The 24,278-nt window shown below is 29.8% G+C and overlaps 3 protein-coding genes and 1 long non-coding RNA gene across 5 annotated transcripts; 2 read left to right on the top strand and 2 right to left on the bottom strand.

Annotated features, from left to right (window-relative positions):
* Window positions 1–1,947: 1,947 nt before the first annotated feature.
* On the top strand, window positions 1,948–4,322 carry LOC137812312 (uncharacterized). The gene is made up of 4 exons (XR_011081247.2): window positions 1,948–2,297; window positions 2,631–3,423; window positions 3,636–3,815; window positions 3,920–4,322. It is a non-coding gene; the product is annotated as an uncharacterized LOC137812312 (long non-coding RNA).
* Window positions 4,323–4,612: 290 nt separating this feature from the next.
* On the bottom strand, window positions 4,613–9,204 carry LOC137812311 (uncharacterized). Of its 2 annotated transcripts, none has more exons than XM_068614242.1 (3): window positions 8,522–9,204; window positions 6,992–7,743; window positions 4,613–5,262 (listed from the first exon to the last, which is right to left on the bottom strand). In XM_068614242.1, exons 1-3 carry the CDS (start codon window positions 8,807–8,809, stop codon window positions 4,779–4,781), a joined length of 1,524 nt encoding a protein of 507 aa, XP_068470343.1. In that variant the 5' UTR covers window positions 8,810–9,204; the 3' UTR covers window positions 4,613–4,778. The 2 variants fall into 2 exon arrangements, with proteins under 2 accessions (XP_068470343.1, XP_068470344.1); XM_068614243.1 differs by having other exon boundaries at window positions 4,613–5,248; window positions 8,522–8,982.
* A 6,469-nt stretch (window positions 9,205–15,673) lies between these two features.
* LOC137809790 (NDR1/HIN1-like protein 13) lies at window positions 15,674–16,510 on the bottom strand. Its single transcript, XM_068610868.2, has one exon. The coding sequence runs from the start codon at window positions 16,421–16,423 to the stop codon at window positions 15,674–15,676; it is 750 nt and encodes a 249-aa protein (XP_068466969.1). The 5' UTR covers window positions 16,424–16,510.
* Window positions 16,511–21,981: 5,471 nt separating this feature from the next.
* On the top strand, window positions 21,982–22,991 carry LOC137812310 (PLAT domain-containing protein 3). Its single transcript, XM_068614241.2, has 2 exons — window positions 21,982–22,160; window positions 22,257–22,991. Exons 1-2 carry the CDS (start codon window positions 22,047–22,049, stop codon window positions 22,728–22,730), a joined length of 588 nt encoding a protein of 195 aa, XP_068470342.1. The 5' UTR covers window positions 21,982–22,046; the 3' UTR covers window positions 22,731–22,991.
* The last annotated feature ends 1,287 nt before the right edge of the window (window positions 22,992–24,278 follow it).

Below are 24,278 nucleotides of genomic sequence, written 5' to 3'. Positions count from 1 at the left end.
ACAACAAAGGAAGAGTAATACATTGAATTAATGCTTTAACTCTTGAAATTATAAAAAACTTATTTTAGTTTTTTAAATAACTAAAACATGAATAGTCTAGTTACTATTTTTCTAATTTTAAGAATAAAATAATCATTAGTCATTATTAAACTGCTCATTGTTTTGATATTGTCAGAGAGATAAAAAAATGTCAATTTTGCAATTTTGGAAATTAAAGGAATTAATGTTGCATATTATTTATATGAGTTTCTTTTATACCAATTATGAGAAAACTCTTCCTAACCTATAATCTTATGCGTCTTGAGGGCATGGATTAAGCAACATTAAATGCAATTTATTGAATATTTTTAATTTATTAAGAAAAAAAGAGTTAAGCATTTTTCAATATAATAATTTTTAATAGAAATATTTTTATCTCTAAAAAAATAAAACAAAATATTTTATTTTCCAATGAATTAATTGATACTTTGCGATATTAGTTAATATTTTCCGGTTTTAATATTTATTTATAAACTAAAAGAGTACATATATTTTTATTAAGATATCAACTTTGTTTATTTTAATCAATATTAAAATATAATTTTGAATAGTAGTTTTTTTATATCATCCTAAAGTTTTTGTTTGAAAAATTCTCAATCTATACCAATGAAGTTATAAGGAGCCTATAACAAAATTGTTTGAATTCATTTTACCATATAAATCTATACTATTGACTTTTGTGACAGTGCAAAGAGAAGGGTTCAGGCTCAGAACATATCTTCCAATGCTTCCTGTAATAGAAATACATTTCAATCCTTTTATCATTTTTTCATTATACAAGATAAATTCGTAAAAATGGATTTTAAAAAAATATAATAATAAAAAAAATTACAATTAAATGATAAAAATATTAAAATAATAATATTAAAGTTGTAATATAATTATATATATAAAGTTTGTGGATTGTCTCGTTACCCATTCATAATATATATATATATATATATATATATATATATATATATAAGTTTAGGATTAAGACAATATAAGATATGCAAGGAAAACAAATTAGACATGATTTTGTGAAAATTTGAAAGTTAAGGTTAAACAAAGCTATTGCACTCCAAGAAATAGTTGACTTTCTTATGGATGGAGGGAGCATGGCAAAACAAGAGAAAAATGTTTTATTAACCCCTATGTCATTAATACGATATCGCTTGGATCGTATTAATTGATGTTGCAGACGTAATATTTGGTGAGGATGTGACACTGACTTTATATTATAATATATGACCCGTAGCACACATAAAACTGGTTACCTATGTGTTTGTAAGTGGTTACTTATGTGACGCACACAAAATTGGTTATCCATGTGTGTAAGTGGTTACCTATGTGAGGTTTATGGTCACCAACTCTTCATGAAAAAAATCATTTTTTTTAATAAAAAACATATATTACATCGGTTAGATGACTTAATCGATGTAAAAATCATATATTACATCGGTTAGATAGCTTAACCGATGTAATAACCCTACCAGAACTGGTTACCCAACCACAAGTTCTTCCACATATACTGACACATCCGAAACTGGTTACCTGTGTAAGTGATTACCTATGTGACGTTTACGATCCACCACTCTTTATGAAAAAGAAAACAATTTTTTTTAATATAGATCATATATTACATCGATTAAATAACTTAACCAATGTAATATGTGTCATTCTGAATAAAAAACATATTACATCAGTTCTAAGAAACGATATAATATATATTTTTTTATCCTATTTTAAAGTTCACGTTGTTATTGCATCACAATGTTACTCTATCATGTCATTGAGAGTTTACAATGTATGTTAGTGTTAGAGGACATGAATATATCAATATATCACGACTCAAACAAGATGCATGGTAAAATAAAAGTAAAATTATTATATTATTATATTTGATTGTGAAATGTATGTTCTTCCAGTGTTAATAAAACTTTTCCAAATTAAAAACATAAAATGGATTTAATCTTCATCCCAAATCTCCCTACAGGTTCTCGAGTCCAAAAGAGTTTCAGAAATCCTTAATTGTGAAAAATCTTGATTCTCAAAAACCCCAAGAATGCCTTTGTTCCAAAAATTCTTAGAGGTGTCTCAAAACCCTAAATCCACAAATCACTGAACAAATCTCCATTCCCATCCAACTTTCCACGCAAGTTGTGAATGTGATCGTCCATGAGAGCAATGAATCGAAGCCTGCGATTTGGATTGATTCGATGTTGTTTTCAAGACAGCCCTCGCCGATCTGATGATTCTGTAACCTTTGGCGCCAACAAGTAAGCGTTTTTCCATTATCTAGGATTTTTATTTTTCTAATTTGTTTTCCTTTCCACTGTAGATTCCAAATCATATCTCTCACTCCATCCACTTATTCCGTTTGTTTGTGTATTCGAATTCACTTTTGTATGCTATCAATGTTTTAGTGTTTTGTTTATATACGTGTTGAAAGAATTTTAAACAAATTTCGTTTGGTGTTAATTGAGGATTTTTGTGAATAAATTGCATTCGACTGAAATTTAATCTTGCTAATGTTCATTTGTTTTTTCTGTTTTAATTGACTCTTGTTCTGGTGCTGTAAGCTTAGTTTAGTTTTTGTTTATTATTGATAGGAAATTGTTACCACGACATTGTTTTAATGGTGATACCAATGGTTCTTGATTAGCACTCACAGAGTGCTGAAGAGATAGACATTGAAAGAGAACAGAGAAGTAGGCCCCTGCTACCTCTACTTGGCATGCATGCAATTTGTTACAATCCACTCTCCTAGGCTGGTGCCAATTACCTCACAAAAACATGACCCAATATGGAAACATGTCCAGATGTTTAAGAATAGTGACAAGGTGCAACTGAAGTGCATATATTTTTTGAAGATGTTCGAGGGTGGTGGGATTCGTAGGATTAAGGAACACCTTGCTTGCCAGAAAGGGAATGCTTCAATTTGCAGTCGTCTCCCCCATGATGTCAAACTTAACATGCAACAGAGTTTGGATGGGGCTGTGGTGAAGAAGATGAGGAAGCAGAAGATCGAGGAGATTATAAGTGTTAATCCTCTGGGCATTGCTGTAAACTTGCTTCCCAATAATAACCAGGTTGATGTCAATCAGGGGCTGCAGGCCATTGGAGTGGACCACAATTCAAGTTTGGTAGTGAATCCTAGTGAAGGAATGAGTAAGAATATGGAAAGGAGGAAGAAGACGAGAGCTAGTAAGAATCTTGCAACAATTTATGCTAACTCGGAGGGTGTTGTTGTTGTGTAGAAGAATGGATTGTTTCCCAAAAAGATGGACAGTCACATTCAGAATTCAGTTTTTTTATGACATTGGTGCATCTTTTGGTGTTGTGAACTCTGTCTATTTTCATGAAAGATCGAGATATTTTCATGAAAGATCGAGATGAACACAGGTGAGTTTGATTCTTTCCTGTTTATTTTGGATGTGTATTGTATATATGAGATAATTTTAATCTATGAAAACAAAATAACAGGGAGATTTTTAGAGTAGATTTTCTCAAGCTAGATTTGAGGCAGCATCTTATACTGGACAATCTGAATCATCCCACATAGATCCCTGCAAAGGAAGATAGAATAAGGACTAAAAGTTGACTTCTTGTTGCAGGTGAAAAGAAGAAAGATCGGAGGTTGGAGAACTTGTCCATAGATTAAATTAAGTGATAGTCTGAAACATCATGGAGGTTCGACTTCCTCTCATGATTCAAAATACATTCTATAGGTAAAGGAACAAGTCCGAAATTATAGAGAAGACAACGAGAGACTTAATCGACAATTGAAATAATTGGTTAGTGTCGTCTTTCCTTTCTTTTCACTTCATGCATGAAGCACATTTGAACTACAACAATCACCCAACATTCTGTAGCTTAAATAACAAGTCTGAAATTATAGGGAAGAGGAAGACAGTGAGAGACTTAGTCGACAATTGAAATCATTGGTTATGCACAAAGTGCATTTGAAATTTGAACAAGTGCAGAAGTAACAACAACAATTTGAACAAGTGCAGAAGTGACAACAACCACCAAACCGACAAGAAAAACAACATGAACAATGCCACATGAAGATATCGATTATGTTTATTATTAGGAACTTCAAAAAGTTGAACTTCATTTGGACTATGTTTCTACTTTATTTTGGTTTAGTTTGGATAATTTATCTTAAAGTTTTGGATCTTGGATTATGTTTCAAGTTCATTTGGATTGTTGATTATATTTCAACTTGATTTGAATTTTTGAATTATGTTATGTTTGAATTTGATTAAGTTTGAACTTGAAATTACTTTTGAATTTTGTTTTATGATTGAGTCATTGCATTGGATGATGTTTGATTGTTCTAATGAATATTATAGTTGCAACGCATAATATTGGTGCGATATATCATGTTTGAAATTAGTTTGGATGATATATGTTGGATAGTTTGGATTATATATGTTGGATTTGGATTATGTTGGAATGTTGATATCTATTATTTTATTTATTGTTTTAATTTAGTTTAATTTTATTATATATATATATATATTAATAAAATATTAAATTAAGCAAGATTTACGTAAAGTCATGCCAGGGGACTTTGAGACATCAAGAATGATTGAACATGATACATTCATTAAAAAATAATTAATAAACATCATATCAACAATTTTCAGAGTTGTCCAATAGATATTTATTCTGGAACAAAAAAGCTATCTATAACAAAATATAATTTTTGTTGATCAAATGAACCACTGTTTCCTTGCAAAAGTGAAGTAATACTAGGACAACAAAACTTTCTTGTCATCATCTTCATCTCCCCTGGGACAATCGATGTCAAAGTTGCTACTTTCCTTACCATTCACCCCATTTGATTCTACATCAGAAACTTGGCAATGTTGTTCTTTAGTGGCATCTTCCCATTGTAGATGGTGCATTTCTGAGTCCACTAAGGATACCATTTTTGCTCGTTCCCTGTCCCTTGGGTACGTGAAGTAAAGCAATGAATAGACGGAGACACAGATTATCATCGGAATTAAAATTGCAGTGTAAAGTGCCTTAGCCAGAGACGCAGCATTTTCCCTGTCAGTTTGAATCCCCACAGAATCCGAGGATCCGCTTGGGATTGGTCTGTAACCATAAACACGCTGAGCCAATACTCCAACAATTGGAGGAGCAAAGGATGCCAAGATAGACTCAAATGAACAATCCAAAGCATATATAGCTGTTCGGGACTTCTCAGGGACTATTTCTGCAAATATTGGACTGTCCACACTGTTACATTTCAAATTCAACTAAACAAACCTCCATTTAATCACTGTTAAACCCTTCTTAGCTGCACAATCTTTTTCTTTACTTCCATTTGCCTTGAAACTTATCAACACCATCTTTTATTGCTAAAGCTTTCATTATGATTTTATATTCATCATCAAAATATTTATGACCGCCATTTTTTTATAACTAGTAAAAGATAATTTTTTTAATAAGAATAAATGCTTGTTGTAAATAAAATTATAATATTTTTTTTAATTAAAAAATTACAATTAGAAAGTGATTCTAATATCAACATATTAATAAATTTTTTCATTATATGATTATTAATTCTCTATTATCTTAAAATGAAGTGGGTTTAATAAGGATAAAACTAGATCCAAATATTATAACTAATTATAGATTTATTATTATTATATTGATATAATTTTTTAGAATCCACAAGACATTATTTTAAAAAAACTTGCCAAAAAATAACAACTAAGAAAATAAAATTTAAATTTATAAGAAAAATAATGTTTTGAACCGTCACTTTAGAATGCATAACATAATTATTAAAATAATAGTGAAACTTGTTACACTAAAATTATTAAATATAAACTAAGATAAAAATAATTAATTGTTATATTGATAAAATTATATTATTTTATAGTTAAAAAAATATTGATATCTAAATTAGTTTATGTTACTGATAATTAGTTTCTAAAAATATATTTAATTAGTAATCAAGGTTTTAGTTAACAATTTTAGAATCTAAATAATTGGTAGCCAGAATTATTCATGATAACTAATTAAATACTAATTTAAATTAAATTAAAATTATATATATTAGTTAGAACCAATAATATAAACTAATTTAGATACCAATAACTTTTTAATATTTAAAATAGTATATAATTTATTCAATATAATGACTAATTATTTTTATCTTCAAAATTAATTTTTATTTAATGATTTTTTAAGTAATGACAAAAAAATAAATATACTCATTTACTAATTCAATAAATTAATATTAGTAGGTTTTCAAATGGATGTTTTTATAGTCATGGTGCCAAACAATCTTTGTCATTATTAAAAAAAAATAAAGAAAAAGACTAAACAATCTTTTTCATTATTTAAAAAATAAATAAAGAAAAAGAGTAAATTTAAGTGTAAAAATCTATTGAGTATCGAAATATGATAGTCTATAGGATAAATACACAACTCTCCAAGCTAAGATAATCTGAAATTATCTAGAAAAGTGCATTTAAACAACACCATCATAGAGAAGTGGTGAATGAAACTTATACATAGACTTTTAAATATAAAAAATCTATATAAGCTCCCCTATATTTTTTACCATCTTCAAATTATCTTTTATCACCCATATTTACTACAATAATATTTCATTAAACTTGTCTGCTAAACTCACATAATAAAACAACATCAAGAACGAACTAAGAAAAGTCACATAAATCATCAGCGAGATTGAATTAAAAAACTAGAATCCCATATTAATTAGAGAAAGTGTTTGATTATAGCTTATAAACCTTATAGGAAGAACCCTTTCTTCCACCTTACATCTCTGTTTGATGTTTTGATGTTAGAAAACACTTTGACTTATCTCTATTGTTTATAAAGGGATTGAGGCCATGTACTAGTATAAGAATTCCTCACAGCTTAGACAAAATATAGTCATTCTGAATATGAAAAAACATAAGGTATTAGAGTTATGGAAACGTACTTGTTAGTCGCCGGAGCATTCCAGGCAGAGGTGAATCCCATGATGACTAGAACAAGACCATGCATGAAGGCAGTGGATGAATCATCTGGCAATCCCAACAGCAAAATTGCTGCTAAAGGAATCACTGAACCAGCGCTTATTTGTGACAGTACTATTCTACCAGAGTTGGGTAACTTTTGGGATAAAAAATCTCCCATCCACCCTCCAAATAGAGATCCAAATGATGCAGCAACAATAAATAAGGTCCAAAGAGTTGCTGTTGTTACATGGGAGAATCCTATTAGTTCTAACCAAAGCGTGGCAAATGACAAACCTGACCAGGGGAATGATCCAAACACTCCCTGAGCCACAATTATCTGAAAAGTTGGAATTCTAATCACCGACTTTGCTTCCTTCATTAGGTCTTTCATTTCAGAACAAAAGGACTTGTTTGGAGCTTCTTTTGTTGCTTTGTCATCGCTCTTTGAATAGTGTGGATCATTAGCGAAGAGACGGACCAATATTCCCACTATAATACTGATCAGTGCAACCAGATGAAAAGCTATTCTCCACCCAGGTATACCTGCAACTGTGGTTGAGGCTATAAGTACAGAGCAGAGTCCACCAATGATGCTTCCTAAGTTTCCTGTGAGTTGCAGCCACCCAAAAGCCATACCACGGTTGTTATCCACGGTTGAGTCAGCAACCAGAGACTGAATTGCTGGAATAACAATGGCAAGTCCTATCCCATTCAAACCTCTTGAAATTGCAACCTGATAATCCATATTATGCAACACCAAGGTGTAAGGAAACACGCACATGATTCTAGGAAAACTTGGGCCAAAAAAAACATGATCCATACAAAATTATAATTTTTTAAAGCAAATTATCTTGATGTTGGTTATACTTGTATCTTTTACATTTTGAACAAGTCGTATGATTATGTAACTTTTGGACACTATTGAAAGTTAATCACAGTTTTATGACACAAATGGAATGAGAAAGAGGAGAAGCCTTTTCTAGACTGTGTTCATTAATTTCCTTTCTGGTAAAATATCATGTTAGATACAACAGAACTTCATTCTTTTATGAAGAATAGTTGGTCAAACATTTACTATAAATTTGGCTTTTTTAACTCTTACATATTTAGACACCAGTAAAACGATTCAATCTGGATTATAAATAACTTTTTTTATTTAATTTAATGCAATATTTGAAAAGTTTTAATACAATAACTGACTTGATTTATACTTAATTTTAATTGTGTATTTCTCAAAACTGTTCAAATTTAATTTATTTTTTTTATGTTTAATAGTTCTGCATTCTAATTAAGCTCAAAATAATTGTTGTTTAGTTTAATTTATTATCTTTTAATGGACCTTTATCTAATTACTTGTAAGTATTTCATTTTTACATTTTGAAATGTGTGATAGAGGAGCATCTGATTTGATTATAAACAGTTATTCTGATTTATAAGATTGAGATCTAGGTCTAAAAGTTGTGTTATATAAGAAAAGAAGTGATGAGGAGAAGAAGGCGGTTAGGAAGAACCTGTGTGAAGGTGGAGGAGATGGCAACGAGGAAGGTAGCAGCAGCCCAAAGAAAAGCACCGAGAGCTATGACATGAGCACGGTTGTGACGCGTGGCGAGGTACGCCGCCAGAGGGTAACAGAGAGACTGAACAAGTGACCTAAAGAGTGTGAGCGAACCCAACGCAGTGGGGTCAGCGTTGAGATCCTCACCAACCTCTTTGTACACTCCTGGAAGCAACGACTCATCTGCTCTCTGCATAATACTTGCTAGATTCACCAGCACCAGTGTCGCTGTCTCTGATTTCATCTTCACTTTTCACAACCCAACACCACAGGAACTCGTTGCTCTGTCTTTGGAGTCACACATCTGGGGGCACCACCACAGAGGATCGGAACTTTTGCCTTCTGCAGATGAAGTTTGCCTTGCACGTCATTCCATAAATTTTTTAACAAATTAATGACCTAATTAACCTCTTCTTTACTATTTGTATTAGGTTGAGATTGGTTTATACTTGACTTTGATTAGTTTAGCTGTTGCTTTCTTCTCATGTTTTAATGACCATAAATTTTAATTAATGAATGGTTAGAACTTACGCTTTACTTAATTTAAACTGCACCAAGTTCTAATTTACAAATGTTATCATATTGCTCGCTTTTGTCATCTTCTGCCAAAGATTCTTCTGCTCCATGTGCCGTATCTATATTGTATAGTTTTTTTTTAAAAGTCGTGGGATATATATTTCTTAAGTAAATGGTGGTACAATTTTTGTTTTATTTTGCCTACCGTAATATATACGTATAAACGCATAATAACATAAAATTTAATTAACGTAATACACTAAAACTAATGAATGCTTAAAGAACATTTCAAATTGGTTCATTTATCAAATTGGTTCATCTACATTTTATTTATGAATTTCGAATTTATGAGATATATATATATATATAATAATATAAAAATTAATTAAATTAGAAAAGGTAGACAAAGTTGATGTCTCTGAAATGTGAAATGCAGATTTGTAAACAGAATATGAATGCTAATTGTTGGGTTTATTTTCTGTCCACTTCAATCCATCATTATAGAAGAATACATTCAAGGGAGGTTGGTGTTGGCCATTAAGAATTCCACTTTACGTGTTATAAGAAAATGACTCTAATATGGATATAAAAAGAGGAACATGACTCCCAAGAATTAAGCACAGTAAACCATCTTCGATAAACGATTTAACAGACTTATCTATTATTAAAAGATACGCATACCAGAGTTATAGAAGGATCCTAATATTAATTTGGTATCTTTTCTAATTATAAGTTGTTTTTCTTTATAGAAGAGAATAATTTGGTGTCTTTTCTAATTATCAGTTGTTTCTCTTTATAGAGGTGAATAACCTTTATTTTGTCTGATTAGAGCTCTGGTTGCTATATTTATCTATGGGTGAAGTTGTTGATCCCTCACAATATCTTTATTCACCTTACCATGTTAGTTTATCAGATAATTCATCATTGAATAGAGTTTACTCTCTCATTACACAACAAGAGAGGCAAGTTTTTGGTGATCAATCCAAGGCAATGATTGCTACTAGCAAAACAGGTTATAATAACAATGCTACGACCTATGGCATGGGTGGTGGATATGAAAGAGGAAGCTATGCAGGAGGATATACTTCCAAAATTTACAGTTATTGTGGAAAGACAGGGCATACCATTGATACATGCTATAAAAAGCGTGGTTTTCCACCTTATTTCAAATTTAAAAATCAGAACCATCATCAAAGTCATGCAGCCTTTCACAATACAAAATTTAACAATAATGAGCAGAATCATAAAGGTTCAAAGTCAGAAGTGGAGTCTCAACAAATTGGTTTTACTCCTGAGCAGTATCAAACATTGTTAGCTCTTTTACAACAGGTCAAATCCAATGACAATGTTTTTAGTCAAGTCTCTGTTATTCCTTCCAACATGACAACACAAACTGGTAATAACTCTATTTCTTCTTCTAGTCCATTGATTATTGATAGTGGTGCTACTGATCACATTTGTTCATCCTTAACTTACTTCACTTCGTATCATCAATTGATCCTATTTATGTCAAATTTTACCAAATGGAAATCAAGTCATTGCCAATTATTCTGGAAGTGTTTTTCTCAATCAAAATCATGTCATAAACAATGTTTTGTATATTCCTTGCTTCACTTTTAATCTTCTTTTAGTAACAAAACTGGTTGATAGACTATCTTGTGTTCTTATCTTTGATTCTAATGGTTGTCACATTCAAGACAAAAACTCCTTAAAAATAATTGGTTCTGCTAAGATGCAAGATAGACTTTATATACCCAGGATCCCATCTTACCAGAAATTTCAAATTAAACCCCTTGAATCTACACACATCATCAATACTGTTAATGTCAGTGCTAGTGATCTAAAAACCCTTTGGAATTTTCGATTAGGTCATATTTCAAATAAATGTATTGATGTTATCAAGAATAAATTTCTTTTTGTTAAATATAACAAATCTTTTGTTTGTGATGTTTGTCATTTTGCAAAGCAAAAAAAACTTTCTTTTCCTATTTAGTACATCTAAATCAAAAAAATGTTTTGATTTGATTCATGTAGATATTTGGGGACCATACTCAATACCATCAATTCATGGCCATAAATATTTCTTGACCATAGTTGATGACTATTCGAGGTACACATGAATTTTTCTTTTGAAACAAAAATCTGAAGTTGTTAAGGTTTTGGAACGTTATTTTTGTTCAAACACAGTTTGAGACAACAATAAAAATAATAAGAAGTGATAATGAAACTGAGTTTTTCATAACTATTTTTTTTGTCAGTAAAAGAATAATTCATCAAACATCATGTGTTAATACTCCACAACAAAATAGTATAGTTGAAAGGAAACATGGTCATTTATTAGATGTAGCAAGAACTCTTATGATACAATCTCATTTACCCAAAATTTATTGGTCATATTCTGTGATACATGCTGCGCATATTATAAACATGCTTCCCACACTTGTTTTAAACTATTCTTCTCTTCATGAAATACTTTTCAAAACTGATGCAGATTTTAATGGATTAAAGGTGTTTGTTTCTTTATGTTATGCTAGCACTTTGTCAACAAATAGAAGAAAATTTGATCCAAGAGCATCAAAATGTGTTTTTATTGGTTATCCAAGGGGGACAAAAGGATATATTTTGTTGAATAATCAATCAAGAGAAATTTTTGTGTCTAGGGATGTTGTCTTTTATGAACATGTTTTTCCATACCAAAGGGTTCAAGATACTAGTAATGAAACTAACAGTCTCGATATTGATGATCAAATTTTGTTTGTTGAAGATCAATTTGTCTTAAGTCAGCCATCACAAGTCATTATTGCACCTTGTGATAATACACCTTGTGATAATGTTGAAAATAGCAGTGATAATAATTGTGAGTCGCAAATTGAGGTTTCAGACGTAGATTGTTCCCATATAGACCAAAACCTCAATGAAAATCATGATATAGAACAAAGTTCTGAATCAGATCCATTTGTCCGAATGAGCACAAGAATAAAAAGACCACCTGAGTATTTAAAGGATTATCATTGTAATCTTAATGTTTCCAGTACATCTTCAAGAGTTAAATATCCTTTGAATTTTGTTTTGTCTTATAGCAATTTATCTCCTTCTTACAAATCTTTTGTTATGTCTCTTTCTTCACATGTTGAGCCAAACACTTATTCTGAAACTGTGAAGCATGACTGTTGGAGAAAAGTTATACAATGTGAGATATCTGCTTTAGAGTCAAATCAAACTTGGGAGACTGCTCTTCTGCCTAAGAACAAAGCTGTCATAGGTTGCAAATGGGTATTCAAAATAAAATATAAGGTTGGTGGGACAATTGAAAAGTATAAAGCAAGGTTAGTGGCAAAGAGATATACACAAAAAGAAGGCATTGACTACCTTGATACTTTCTCTCAGTAGCAAAGATGGGTTGCTTCTTTCTTTAACTTCTATTTATAATTGGGAATTGAAACAATTAGACATAAATAATGCCTTTTTACATGGAGATTTGAAAGAAGATGTATATATGGTTGCTCCTCCTGGATTGACTTCTATTCCAGCAGGAAAAGTTTGTAAACTAAAAAAGGTTTTATATGGTCTTAAGCAAGCTAGCAGAGAATGGTTTGTCAAACTGTCATCATTTTTGCTTTCTATGGGATATACTCAATCTATGAATGATCATTCATTGTTCATTAATTATTCTGAAGGATCTTTTACAGCATTATTGGTATATGTGGATGATATAATATTGACAGGAAATGATAAAGAAGAGATTGCTCGAATCAAACAAGCCTTGAATCAGACATTCAAGATTAAAGATCTTGGGAATTTAAAATATTTTCTTGGTCTAGAAGTAGCAAGAAGTAAGACAGGAATAATGGTAAATCAAAAGAAATATGCATTGAAATTATTAACAGATGCAGGTCTTTTAGCCTGCAAACCTGCACCCACTCCTATTGATAATCATGAGAAATTCTCTTATACTGGAAGTGTTCCTTTCACAGATATTCAAGCCTACAGAAGATTGATTGGAAAACTTGTGTATCTCACTAATACCCGACCTGACATAACATTTTCTGTGCAACAACTTTCTCAATTTCTTGCTAAGCCTACAATTGCTCACTATAAGGTAGCGATTAGAATTATATATCAAAGGAGCTCCAAGTCTTGGTCTATTTTTCTCTTCCACTACCTCTGTTCATCTGAAAGCCTTTTGTGATAGTGATTGGGGCACCTGTAGTGATTCAAGACAATAAGTTACTGGTTTTAGTGTGTATCTTGGGAATTCTCTCATATCTTGGGAATCAAAGAGTTCTTGTGAAGCTGAATACAGGGCCACTGTTACATGTGAAATTCAATGGCTAACTTATCTTCTTCAAGATTTCAAAGTTCCTTTTGAGCAACCATCTCTTTTATAATGTGACAATGACTCAACAAGATACATTGCAGCAAATCCAGTGTTTCACGAGCGTACAAAACATATAGAAATAGATTGTCACGTGGTCCGGGAAAAATTAAAGAAGGATCTCATCCATTTGCTTCTCATTTCCACCACAGAGCAACTGGCTGATATTTATACCAAAGCTTTAAGTCCTCAATATTTTAAGAATATTTGTTCCAAGCAGTTGGGTCTCATCAATATTTGCTCCTCAGCTTGTGGCGGGGTATTAAAGGATATGGATACCAGATATAGAAGGATCCTCCTAATATTAATTAAGTGTCTTTTCTAATAATTATAAGCTATTTCTCTTTATAGAAGAGAATAATTTGGTGTATTTTCTAATTATCAGTTGTTTCTCTTTACAGAGGTGAATAACCTTTATTTTGTCTTGTGTGTTATGATTCTAGTATTTAATTATTGATTCTTTTCCTCTTTAGTTAAACCTAGAATGAGTATACTACTTATATATATTTAGACTATTTGTTTTGATTTGAATAACAAGAAAGAAGATATATTCATTGTCATATCTTTTGTCTTCAGTTTACTCTTTTGTTTCATTTATCTATGTTCTCTTTTGTTCATATATGTTCTATTTTGTAATATCTATATAAAAAAATATTTAAATAAGTAATTCTCTTATGTAATTTTTTTTAACTTTACTCAATTCATGTCTGCGAGATATTTAAAAAGTATTTTTTATGTGTAAAAAACTATTATGAAGAACTCCTATTAAAATTGTGAAAGAGTATTTTAAGTGTATTGATAGCATTTTTGTTTTTGTATATCACAATGTTAAATAATTCTTCTCTTACCTTTTATGTATAATCTTCTTGTCTACTTTCACAAATGATTACCAATGGGCTGCCTCATGCGAGGTTAGACCAATCTATAATTAAAACATGGGTATTTCTTCTTTCATCCCCTAAAATTTCTCCTATCAATTAAATAAAATGAATAAAATATCTATCTATTCATCATCATTTGGTAAAGCTCTTTCTAAAACGTACTTTGAAAATTTTATTTTGGAAAGCACATTCCGAAACATATTTAATACGTTCCAGAAAATTTATTAAAAAATTCTTTTTTGAAAAATGTTTTCCAAAAATATATTTTATGAATTTCAAAAAATATATTATATAAACATTCTAATCCAAAAGTCATGTTTAAAAGAAGTAAAACAGCCCAAACTAATGGAATATACGGAATTTTTTTTTGGAGTGCAAGAAGACACATTCTTAAAAATTGACAAATGATAAAGAAGGGCCTAAAATCAAATACAAAATTTGAAGAAAAATATTCTTTTTACACTATTTTTTTCATGAATATTGATCTTGACACTTAGAACTTGAAACCTAAAATATTTATTATTTTATTATAATGTAATATTTTATTTAAAAAATATTATAGAGTGGTAACTTTTTAGTCTTTGAGTGTCCAAGAAATTTTATTCTTTTTTTTATCTATATTGATTTCATAATTTTTATTCATTATAAAATATTATATTAAAATAATAAAAAAAAATGTTATATTAAAAAAAAAAATTATGAAATTTTAATTTGAAGGTAAGAGAAAAATGAAAGTATCAAAGTATGATGATTCATTTTAAGTTGAAAGCGAGGCTGTATTATTCACATTAAAAATTGTAAATAATATTTGTAACCAAGTAAATGTTAGAAGGTAATTTCTTCTTTGTTTTCTCTAGATAATTTGTTTTGAAAAGTTTTAAGACTTTATTTTATCTTCCAATAAGAATACAGACTTGCTTGGGTCAGATTGGGTGTGTGGAACCATGGTTCAGTTTTGGAGTAAATTTGTTAGTGGCGCGCAATAGGTTGATTCTTAACGTTTATACTAATACTTTAATTCAGATTAATATGTATTAAACAAATATTAAACCATGTTGTTAGTGGCTACGCACACATGCACCAACACACTTATATAATTAATAATATTTTATTTATCTACTTTAATTTTGGACTCAAATTCCTGAATAAGTGAAGATGAGATCTTGACATTTTCACCATCAACATCACTTAATTGCACAGTGCAACAATTAAAGATAAAAACCCAGAAGAAAAATGAGATGAGGGAAAGAAGATTGATGAATTAAGCAAGAATCCAAGAACCAACAAATTAGTGTCATCCATTGTAACGGTTAGCCAAAGAGTATTATTGAATTATTTAATATTCTTTGAAATCGGCATCACATTCCTGTGACAAGATTCGAGTATTGCTCCTGAGACCGGTGACCATGAAGTGGCAGAAGACATTGGAGGTCATAAGCCAGGTTTCGATTCCGGCGGTTCTGATTCTGACGGCGAGGTTCATCTCCAATTCCAAAGCCACAGGTCCGTCCCCACTGCTGCTTACCCAGCGAAACAGTCCACCGGGTCCACTCAAGTTAGCTACCACCGCGCTTGACTCTTCTCGACACTGATCCAACCTTGGAAACCTCCCCCCCGCAATCCTAGTCCCCTCGAACAGCAGCGACACCTCGCCGGCCTCGTACTGGATCCCCAGCCTCTCGTTTGGGTTATTCACTATCAAAGAAACCTTGTACTGCGGCCGCGAGTTCCTGTCGGCGCCGCCGCTCTTCACAATCAAATTCGAGACGCTAAATGTGGGTCCCGTGGGGTCGAAGATAAGGTACAGCGTGGCCAGCGTAATGCCGACGATGGCGATGATAGAAACGGCGATGAGACCGAGCGTGAGAAGGACGCGACGCTCACAGAGGCAGCAGGCACCTCGCGTTTTCTTCGGGGCGGCTGGGTTCCGGTACTGCTCTACAATCAACGCATTCTCACGTGGCGGCACGCGGTACACTTGGTTCTTCGGGAATTGCACGATGTACGTTTCATGCGACTTGCGACCCGGAGGCGGCGGCAGCGAAGCGACGACGGTGGGATCGGCGGCTTTTGCCTGCCCCTCCATGGTGATTGAAGCAGTGGCCGGCGGAAGGGGTTATCGAGGCCGCGCGGTGTGCGTTACGGGAATTGGAGGATCTGTTGCATGCATGCAATTGAGATGATTTGGTTTGGGGTGTTGAATGTGATATTAGGAGGGTTCTGACAGCGTGGAAAACACGAGCGCACAACGCATGTGGGCATATTGTTAACTTTCTTGGGTGTTCTTACAACTCTATTTCCAGATTGTTAACTTGCTATTAACAAGTGTTTCGACGTAATTAGTTTTCTTAACCCCTCTGTTTTTAGTATGTATTAAGAATCATGCCCCTATTTGTGCTTTGAGTGTAATCAGCATGTTAACTACAAATCAGACCATACTTGTTACAACTAATAGCTACAACCTAGTTGTTCTTTGACTAGCCTGCAATTGCCACTTATTATTATTATATACATAATTAGAATTGCACTTTCTCAATATATATATACGCAAAATGCAAAAAGTTTTTTTTAAAAAAAATTAACAAAATTATGAATTTTTATAAATGATTCCAATATTAATATTTATTGACTTTTAGATAGGATGAAATACAGTTCTCAAATAAACATTTCCGTATTAAAAAAGAGTTATAATATTTTGACTAGTAAATTCTCTATTTAACATCATTTGCACTTTTATTTCTTCATCTAGCATCTTTTTGTTTTTATTTACCTATCTAGCATCCTTTTGTTTTTATTTCCCTATCTAGCATCATTCTAAAATAAATAAAAATTAATAAATTAAAAAAAACAAAAATTGAATGCATTAAAAAAAATTATTTAATGTTTAAAATAGTTAGAAATATAATTAATGAATAAAGAAATGAGTTTTTACAAAATAAAAATAAAAAATTAATAAATTTAAAATGTTTAGTTTATTTTTTTTAAGAATAAAGAAAATAAAAAATTAAAGTCTACAACAAAATAAAAGTTGAATTTATAAACATAAATTAGTATTTATTTTTATTATTATTGATGATGTAATCATGTTAATTTCAAGTAAAAAATACATGACATAATTATAAAAAAAACAAAGACAATTAGTAATAATTATGTGTGCACACACAATGACAAAAATCAGGTTTATGGTTACTCATATTTTTCGTCAAGGGAATGCATGTGCTGATAAGTCGGTTAATTTAGGATTTATTCATAGAGAATCTTTTCATTGGTATAATAGGTTTTCATCTAGTTTGTTTTTAAAATTCTTTATTAATAGGTATAATCTACCTATGTATCATTTTCGTTATGGTTGTTGGTCTAGTCCCCCATATTTTTGTATTTTTGTATTTATTTTTCTAATAATATTTTTTTCGTGTGATGACAAATGATTGTTGTTACTTGAGGTGTCAGGCTAGCTGAGTAGCATAGTGATGTCTAACATGAAAGCTTTTAATAATAATAATAAAAATAAATACTAATTTATATTTATAGATTCAACTTTTATGTTGTTATAGAGTTTAATTTTTAATTTTTTCATTTTTAAAAAAATAATTTTCAACTAAACATTTTAAATTTATTACATTTTTATTTTGTAAAAACTCATTTATTTATTCATTAATTATATTTCTAACTATTTTAAACATTACAAATATTTATTTTTTAATGCATTCAAAATTAAAATTATAAAAAAATAATAATGTATTATTTATTTATTTATTTTTGAAATGATGCTAGATAGGAAATAAAAAATAAAAGGGTGTTAGACAGGGAAATAAAAACAAAAGGGTGCTAGATAGAGAAATAAAAACAAAATGATGCTAAATAGGAAAATAAAAGTGTAAATGGTGCTACATAAAGAAATAAAAGTGTAAATAGTGCTAAATAGGAAATTTACCCTTTGTTTTACCCTATCATCATAATAAATATTAATATTTACAATAAAAAAAACCTTAATGAAAATACACACAAAATACAAAAAGTTATTTTTTTTTTACAATCAATAAAATTATGAATTTTTATACATAATTAAAATATTAATATTAATTAGATTGTAGAGTTAAATACAGTTGTCAAATCAACATTTTCATATTAAAATGAATTATAATATTTTAATAACAGTATGAACACAATAAATATTAACATTTATAATAAAAAAAAATCCATAATAAAAATACACGCAAAATGTTAGAAATTTATTTTTGACAAAATATATATGACAACTAGGGTGTTGTATTTGATGTGATTGTTTAACAAAAATATATATACACAGGAAAAAGTAAATTTACAAAAGTACTTATATATTCACTAAAACCTTGCATTCAGATATAAAAGTAATATTTTCCAATCTAAATTTAAATAATATAAAAAGTTATTGAAATAATAGTATCGAGGTTCACATGAGTGTAAAAAAAAATAGGTTTTCAATGATATTTCTTTACTTTATAATTGTATTATTTTTTTATCACGACACTTTTACATTTATTTTTTTTTTCCTTTCTTTTCTCCCCAGCTACGCCATGTTCGATAAAATAAAATCTAAAATAGGAAATTAGAAATACAAGCATATAATCATGATGCCCGTCGGTTTTAACACAAATAATTAGCGAACAATTATTGATAATCTCTCTTTTTCCAAAAAAAAAACAACGTTGTCTAATTTTTTATAAATTTGTGATATCTTATTGTGACAATATTTTCAAATTTTAATTTTGTTGTTATTTCATTCGACTTTATGTGGATTTGTATATATTTTATTTGACCTTAATTAAGGTCTACTTAGTTTGATTTGAAACTAACTGATTTGATTAGATTTAAGTTTGAGTTACTCAATTTTGAATGGATTCAAGTGTATTCAATTTAACTTAGATCTAAGCTAACTTGAGTCTCAATTAACTTGACTGAACTCAATTTAGATTTGGATCAATTCGACATGAATTCATATTGAATTAATTTGACTTAAACATGCATTGACTTCACTCGATCTTTGTTCAAGTTAAATATTTCTCTTAGACTAACTTAACTTAATTTATGTTCTAGTTGAGTTAACTCGAACTATGTTCAAGTTAACTAAACTCAACCTAAACCTAACTTAATCCTATCTTAGTAAAATTGACATGATCTATCATTTTATAACTTGAAATGATTATGAACATTAATTTTAATTTTTTAAAATCAAAAAAATATTCAATTTATATCCAATCTAAAATTAATTAAATAAATTAAATTTTAAAATTAATATAAATTTGAATCATTTACGATTTCCCACTTTAAATTTGTTCTCACACTTAGTAACACAAAACACGTGGAGGATGGTGGATGTTGGCAATTATAACTAACATTCTTCGATAACAAGATTTATAAAAGCAATATAATTAACAAGAACAAGGGTGGGAGTAAAGTTCTTCACGCGGAAAACTTGTGTTAACCAAGGGGATATTAAATTTTGTATTCTATTACTTTTTTTTTATCGTCTATTATTTAATTATATAAAGTACTATATAATAATGTTAAAATTTTATTATATATATATATGTGTGTGATGTAATGACACTTTTAATTTAATATATCTACTTCAATAAAGTAATTTTTTATAATACATTTTTTTAGTTGTGTATTTAAAAACATACAAACTAATATAGGTAAATTTATCATTAAATTTTATATTATTTAATATTTTTATAAATCCTTATGTTTTTTAGTATTAAATTCTATTGTTGGATTCCTTTTATTAAAGCAACAATAGATATTTGTAACAGTATCCGTGATGTAGGGACTAAGAAAGTGAAATCGTGTGGCGTGTGTTATTCTATTATTCTTATTTGTAAGGACAAATAATTATATTTTGTAATCGTGTGCGGCATGTGTTATTTTATTATTCTATGAAATTTTCAGAGATACCAGGAATATTTCAATGTTAATTTAATTACATAAAAAAAACTAATTTGAGCGTTAAAATAATATATCACATACTTCCAGATTTAAATTATTTAAATTAAAAAGATACACTTTTATATCTTTAGATCTGTACGATCTCTTGAAAATTACATTTTTATGCGATAAATTCCAATCTGTTTTAATATAAATATTTTCTTAAGAATAAGCGTTGTCTCTCTGGGCTTAATCTTCTTAAATTATTCTTGATTCATTTTTAATTTATAGTGTTAATATTTAATAAAAGATAAAAAATAGTTAACTCAAAACTAGGCATAAAAATATGTTTGATTGTTAAAATTTTGATTTATTTTCTGAAACCTTCCAAATGAATAATAAAATAATGGGTGCAATCAGATAAGATAATTATTCATATAAAACTCACTATATAAGTGAATAAACATTTAAAAAAAAATAAAGATTAAAAAAAATAAAATATGATTTGAGAATTTATCTTCTATGTATATTTCACCTAATTCAATTTTACAATTATTACGAATTTAAGATAAAAAAAATAATTGTTTGTGCTTTCAGATTATTAATTAATCAGACATTTTATAAAATATGAAAGATTCCACAATTATAAAAAAAATATGAATATGAATTTGAATTTAAAATTTAATCCAATTATTTAGATTTAGATCTATAATCCAAACTAATTATTTCCAATAAATATACATTTGGATTTAATTACAAACCAATCTTTTTATTGATTTTTTAAGAATAAAATTCGTGTAACTATTACAATATTATGACTATTATTAACCTCACCACTTGTCACTATAATTGTTATTATCTTACTTGCTATTATTACTTTTCTATTTAATGTTACCGCATCATAATATTTGTTAATATAATATCATAATTAGTAAATAATTCTCTTGCGTTTAAATTATTATTAAAGGCTACACTGATAAAAATTAAAAGCATTTTAAAAATATTTAAAGTAAAAATAATTATCATAAATAACTAAACTAAAAGTTAATTTTTTAATAAATAAGTCCAAAATTTATAGTAAAAGTAGGGGTGTTTTGTTTTACAAATCAAATTCAAATTTCAAGAGTTCAATTTTTCTCAACTTATTTATATTTGGATTTAATTTATTTTAAAATTAATAAAACTTTTTTTTCTCTCTCTCTCTACATATAATACGATTATTTTTTTTCAAATTTAATAGTTTTAATAAAGTTTTACTAATAAAAATATGGTAAAATAGATCGATGTGTTAAAAATGGTGTTGATTTTATTGTATAAAATATATATTATAATATTTTTAATTACTTTTTCAGTTGTATAATTTAGTTATTTATCTTCAATCTGATTCCATTATTAATAAAGGTTCATTTAAATATTTTAATTTTGTAAAACATAACAATGTGATCATTTTTAATTCAAATACCTATAAAATCGTTTTCAAAGTCGTACGATCTATCAATGATAATTTATAAAATTAATAATAATAATTTTAGAACGAGAAAGATGGCATTACATATTTTAAATTCAGAAACAGAATTAAAACTTGATCAAACCTTTTTATTAATAGAAAAGAACTTTATTCAACCCTTTCTATTGATAGAAAGATGGTATTTAACAAAGTAAATAATAGGAGGAAAAGGTTATTAAGTTTTTTTTTTTTTTTTTTTTAACAATTCAATGTGATAATATTTTAACAATATTATCCTTATGGAGAGAATGATGAAGCAGGTGTCCCTGATGGCTCCCTCTATAAATCATTATCAATGGCAACACTTGGTTCTTCACCACTCCGAGGAATGCAGAAAATGGGACCTTCAACACTCTCTCTCTCCATCCTCTTTCTCCTTTCACTATGCATCGCAGGAACCGTTAGATCGGTAAGATTAAATACTGCAATTATTCATATATAACTTTCACGATCTCGTTAATCTGTGCCTCACTGTTACTCAGCTTGGAAGTTGAATTGAATGCAGGATGACGATTGCGTCTACACGGCGTACATTAGAACCGGATCGGTGGTTAAGGGCGGAACGGACTCCAAGATCGGGATCAAGTTGTACGACAAGTTCGGCTACTACATCTACATTAAAAACCTCGAAGCGTGGGGCGGTTTGATGGGAAAGAGTCACAATTACTTCGAGCGCGGCAACCTCGACATCTTCAGCGGAACGGGACCCTGTCTTGAAGGAGCCGTTTGTGCCGTCAACGTTACTTCTGACGGATCCGGTTCGCACCACGGCTGGTACCTTAACTACGTCGAAGTCACCTCCACCGGGCCCCACGCAACTTGTGCTAAGGATGAGTTTGAGGTGGAGCAGTGGCTCGCTCTCGACACCGCGCCCTACCAGATTTGGGCCGTTAGGAACCACTGCCGCTATGGCTTGGATCAGGCCCGGCCAGTTTCGGAGCGCGCTGGATCCGGATCCGGATCCAGATCCGCTCTCTAGAATGCACGCCCGTGAGGAAGGTTTAGATTGTTGTTTTTAAGTGAGTGTGATTCGGTTATTGTTGGTTTTGTTAAGGAACTTCTTATAGCAACGATCACGAAAAGAAATAAGTATCGCCTTAGTACTTGAATTGGAAAACCGGGTTTGAGGGTTGAAAACCCGTTTTTTCTTTGTAGTTTTCAATAATAATGGGAACTATCTGTATCAATCGCTATGGCGTTTTAAATTCAGTTTTCAGATAGTGCGTACTGTTTGCAGTTATGTTTGGAGTGTCAAAAATCTTTATTCTTTTTGAAATAGTGTTATGACTACCACCAACCTCTTTTGTCATGTCGTTTATTATCATGAGGTTGGCTTCTCAATGATCAAGAGTAATATTTTCATGAGAATGGATACTTTTACAACACTAAATGTGATCTTCATTCATTTTACATCTAAATAAAATATCATTTTATATGCATTCTTAAGGTTATATGTAGTACCGTAGGAACTAGTGAAGAACTTTACACATAAACATTAACAAAAGCAAGAATTGATATAACATGGTTAGTGTGACTTAGTGTCACATTATTATTACATCAATTTTTTTGGCCACTACTTGCGCTTTTTTTTAACTTTATCCAGAAATCTTTTTTCTTCTTATTACACGTTTGTTTATTTAGTATTTTTTTAATGAGAGCTTGTTCCACGTGTAAATACAGTTGTCGTATTAATTATTAATTTGCTTATTTGAATTTTCCATGTAAACTCGTCGATTCTAGGATGTTCCTGTATTGGGTTCTATTGTTAGATTTTCTATTTTTTATTTTTTTACATTTTTTAATTATAAAATTCTGTTGTATGAATTTCATAGAATAGTGTGTTTTCTTGATAGTATGAGATTATTATTTTTTTCTTTTTGTTTTCCGTGTGTAATCATATTTTGATATAGTAACAAAACAAAAATTAAGTTCTTCTGTTGTTTTTTTTTTTTCTTTATTTCTTTATTTTATTCGTTATTATTACTTATTCCAAAAAATTATTTCTTAATTTGGAATTCTCAAAATCTCAAAGAGGTATTCTTAATTAGGGTTTTGGATTTTTCTTGAAGACTGAGGTATAATGACCTCCAAACCCTCAATTATTCTTATGAAATCCAACTTAAAATTTACATACAAATTTTGAGACACCTCTAAACATCTATAGAAGACTTATTGGCCAATGGTTGTATCTCATTATTTTTAGACCAAATACCAATTCTACTATACATAAGTTAAGTCACTTTGTTTCTAATCCCCATTCCAAACCTCAATGCAACTTATTTAGTTTTAAGAACAAAATGGATGTCTATATTAATGTTGATTGAGGATCATGCCTTGATAGTAGAAGATCTACAAGTGATTTTTTTTGTATTTTGTTAAAGAATTCTTTAATTTCTTGGAAAGCAAAATGACAACAAACTATTAGCAAATCTTTAACTAGGGTAAAATATAGGTAGTTGGCTTCTATTTTTCGAAAATAATTTAATTAACAAAACTGTTAGCTAAATTCAATATTTCAACCTCTTAT

This window comes from Phaseolus vulgaris, chromosome 2, assembly GCF_051622355.1.
Source record: "Phaseolus vulgaris cultivar YP4 chromosome 2, ASM5162235v1, whole genome shotgun sequence".
Taxonomy (NCBI): Eukaryota; Viridiplantae; Streptophyta; class Magnoliopsida; order Fabales; family Fabaceae; genus Phaseolus; species Phaseolus vulgaris.
The sequence above is the reverse complement of the archived record's forward strand: the minus strand, read 5'-3'. Positions and strand labels throughout refer to the sequence as shown.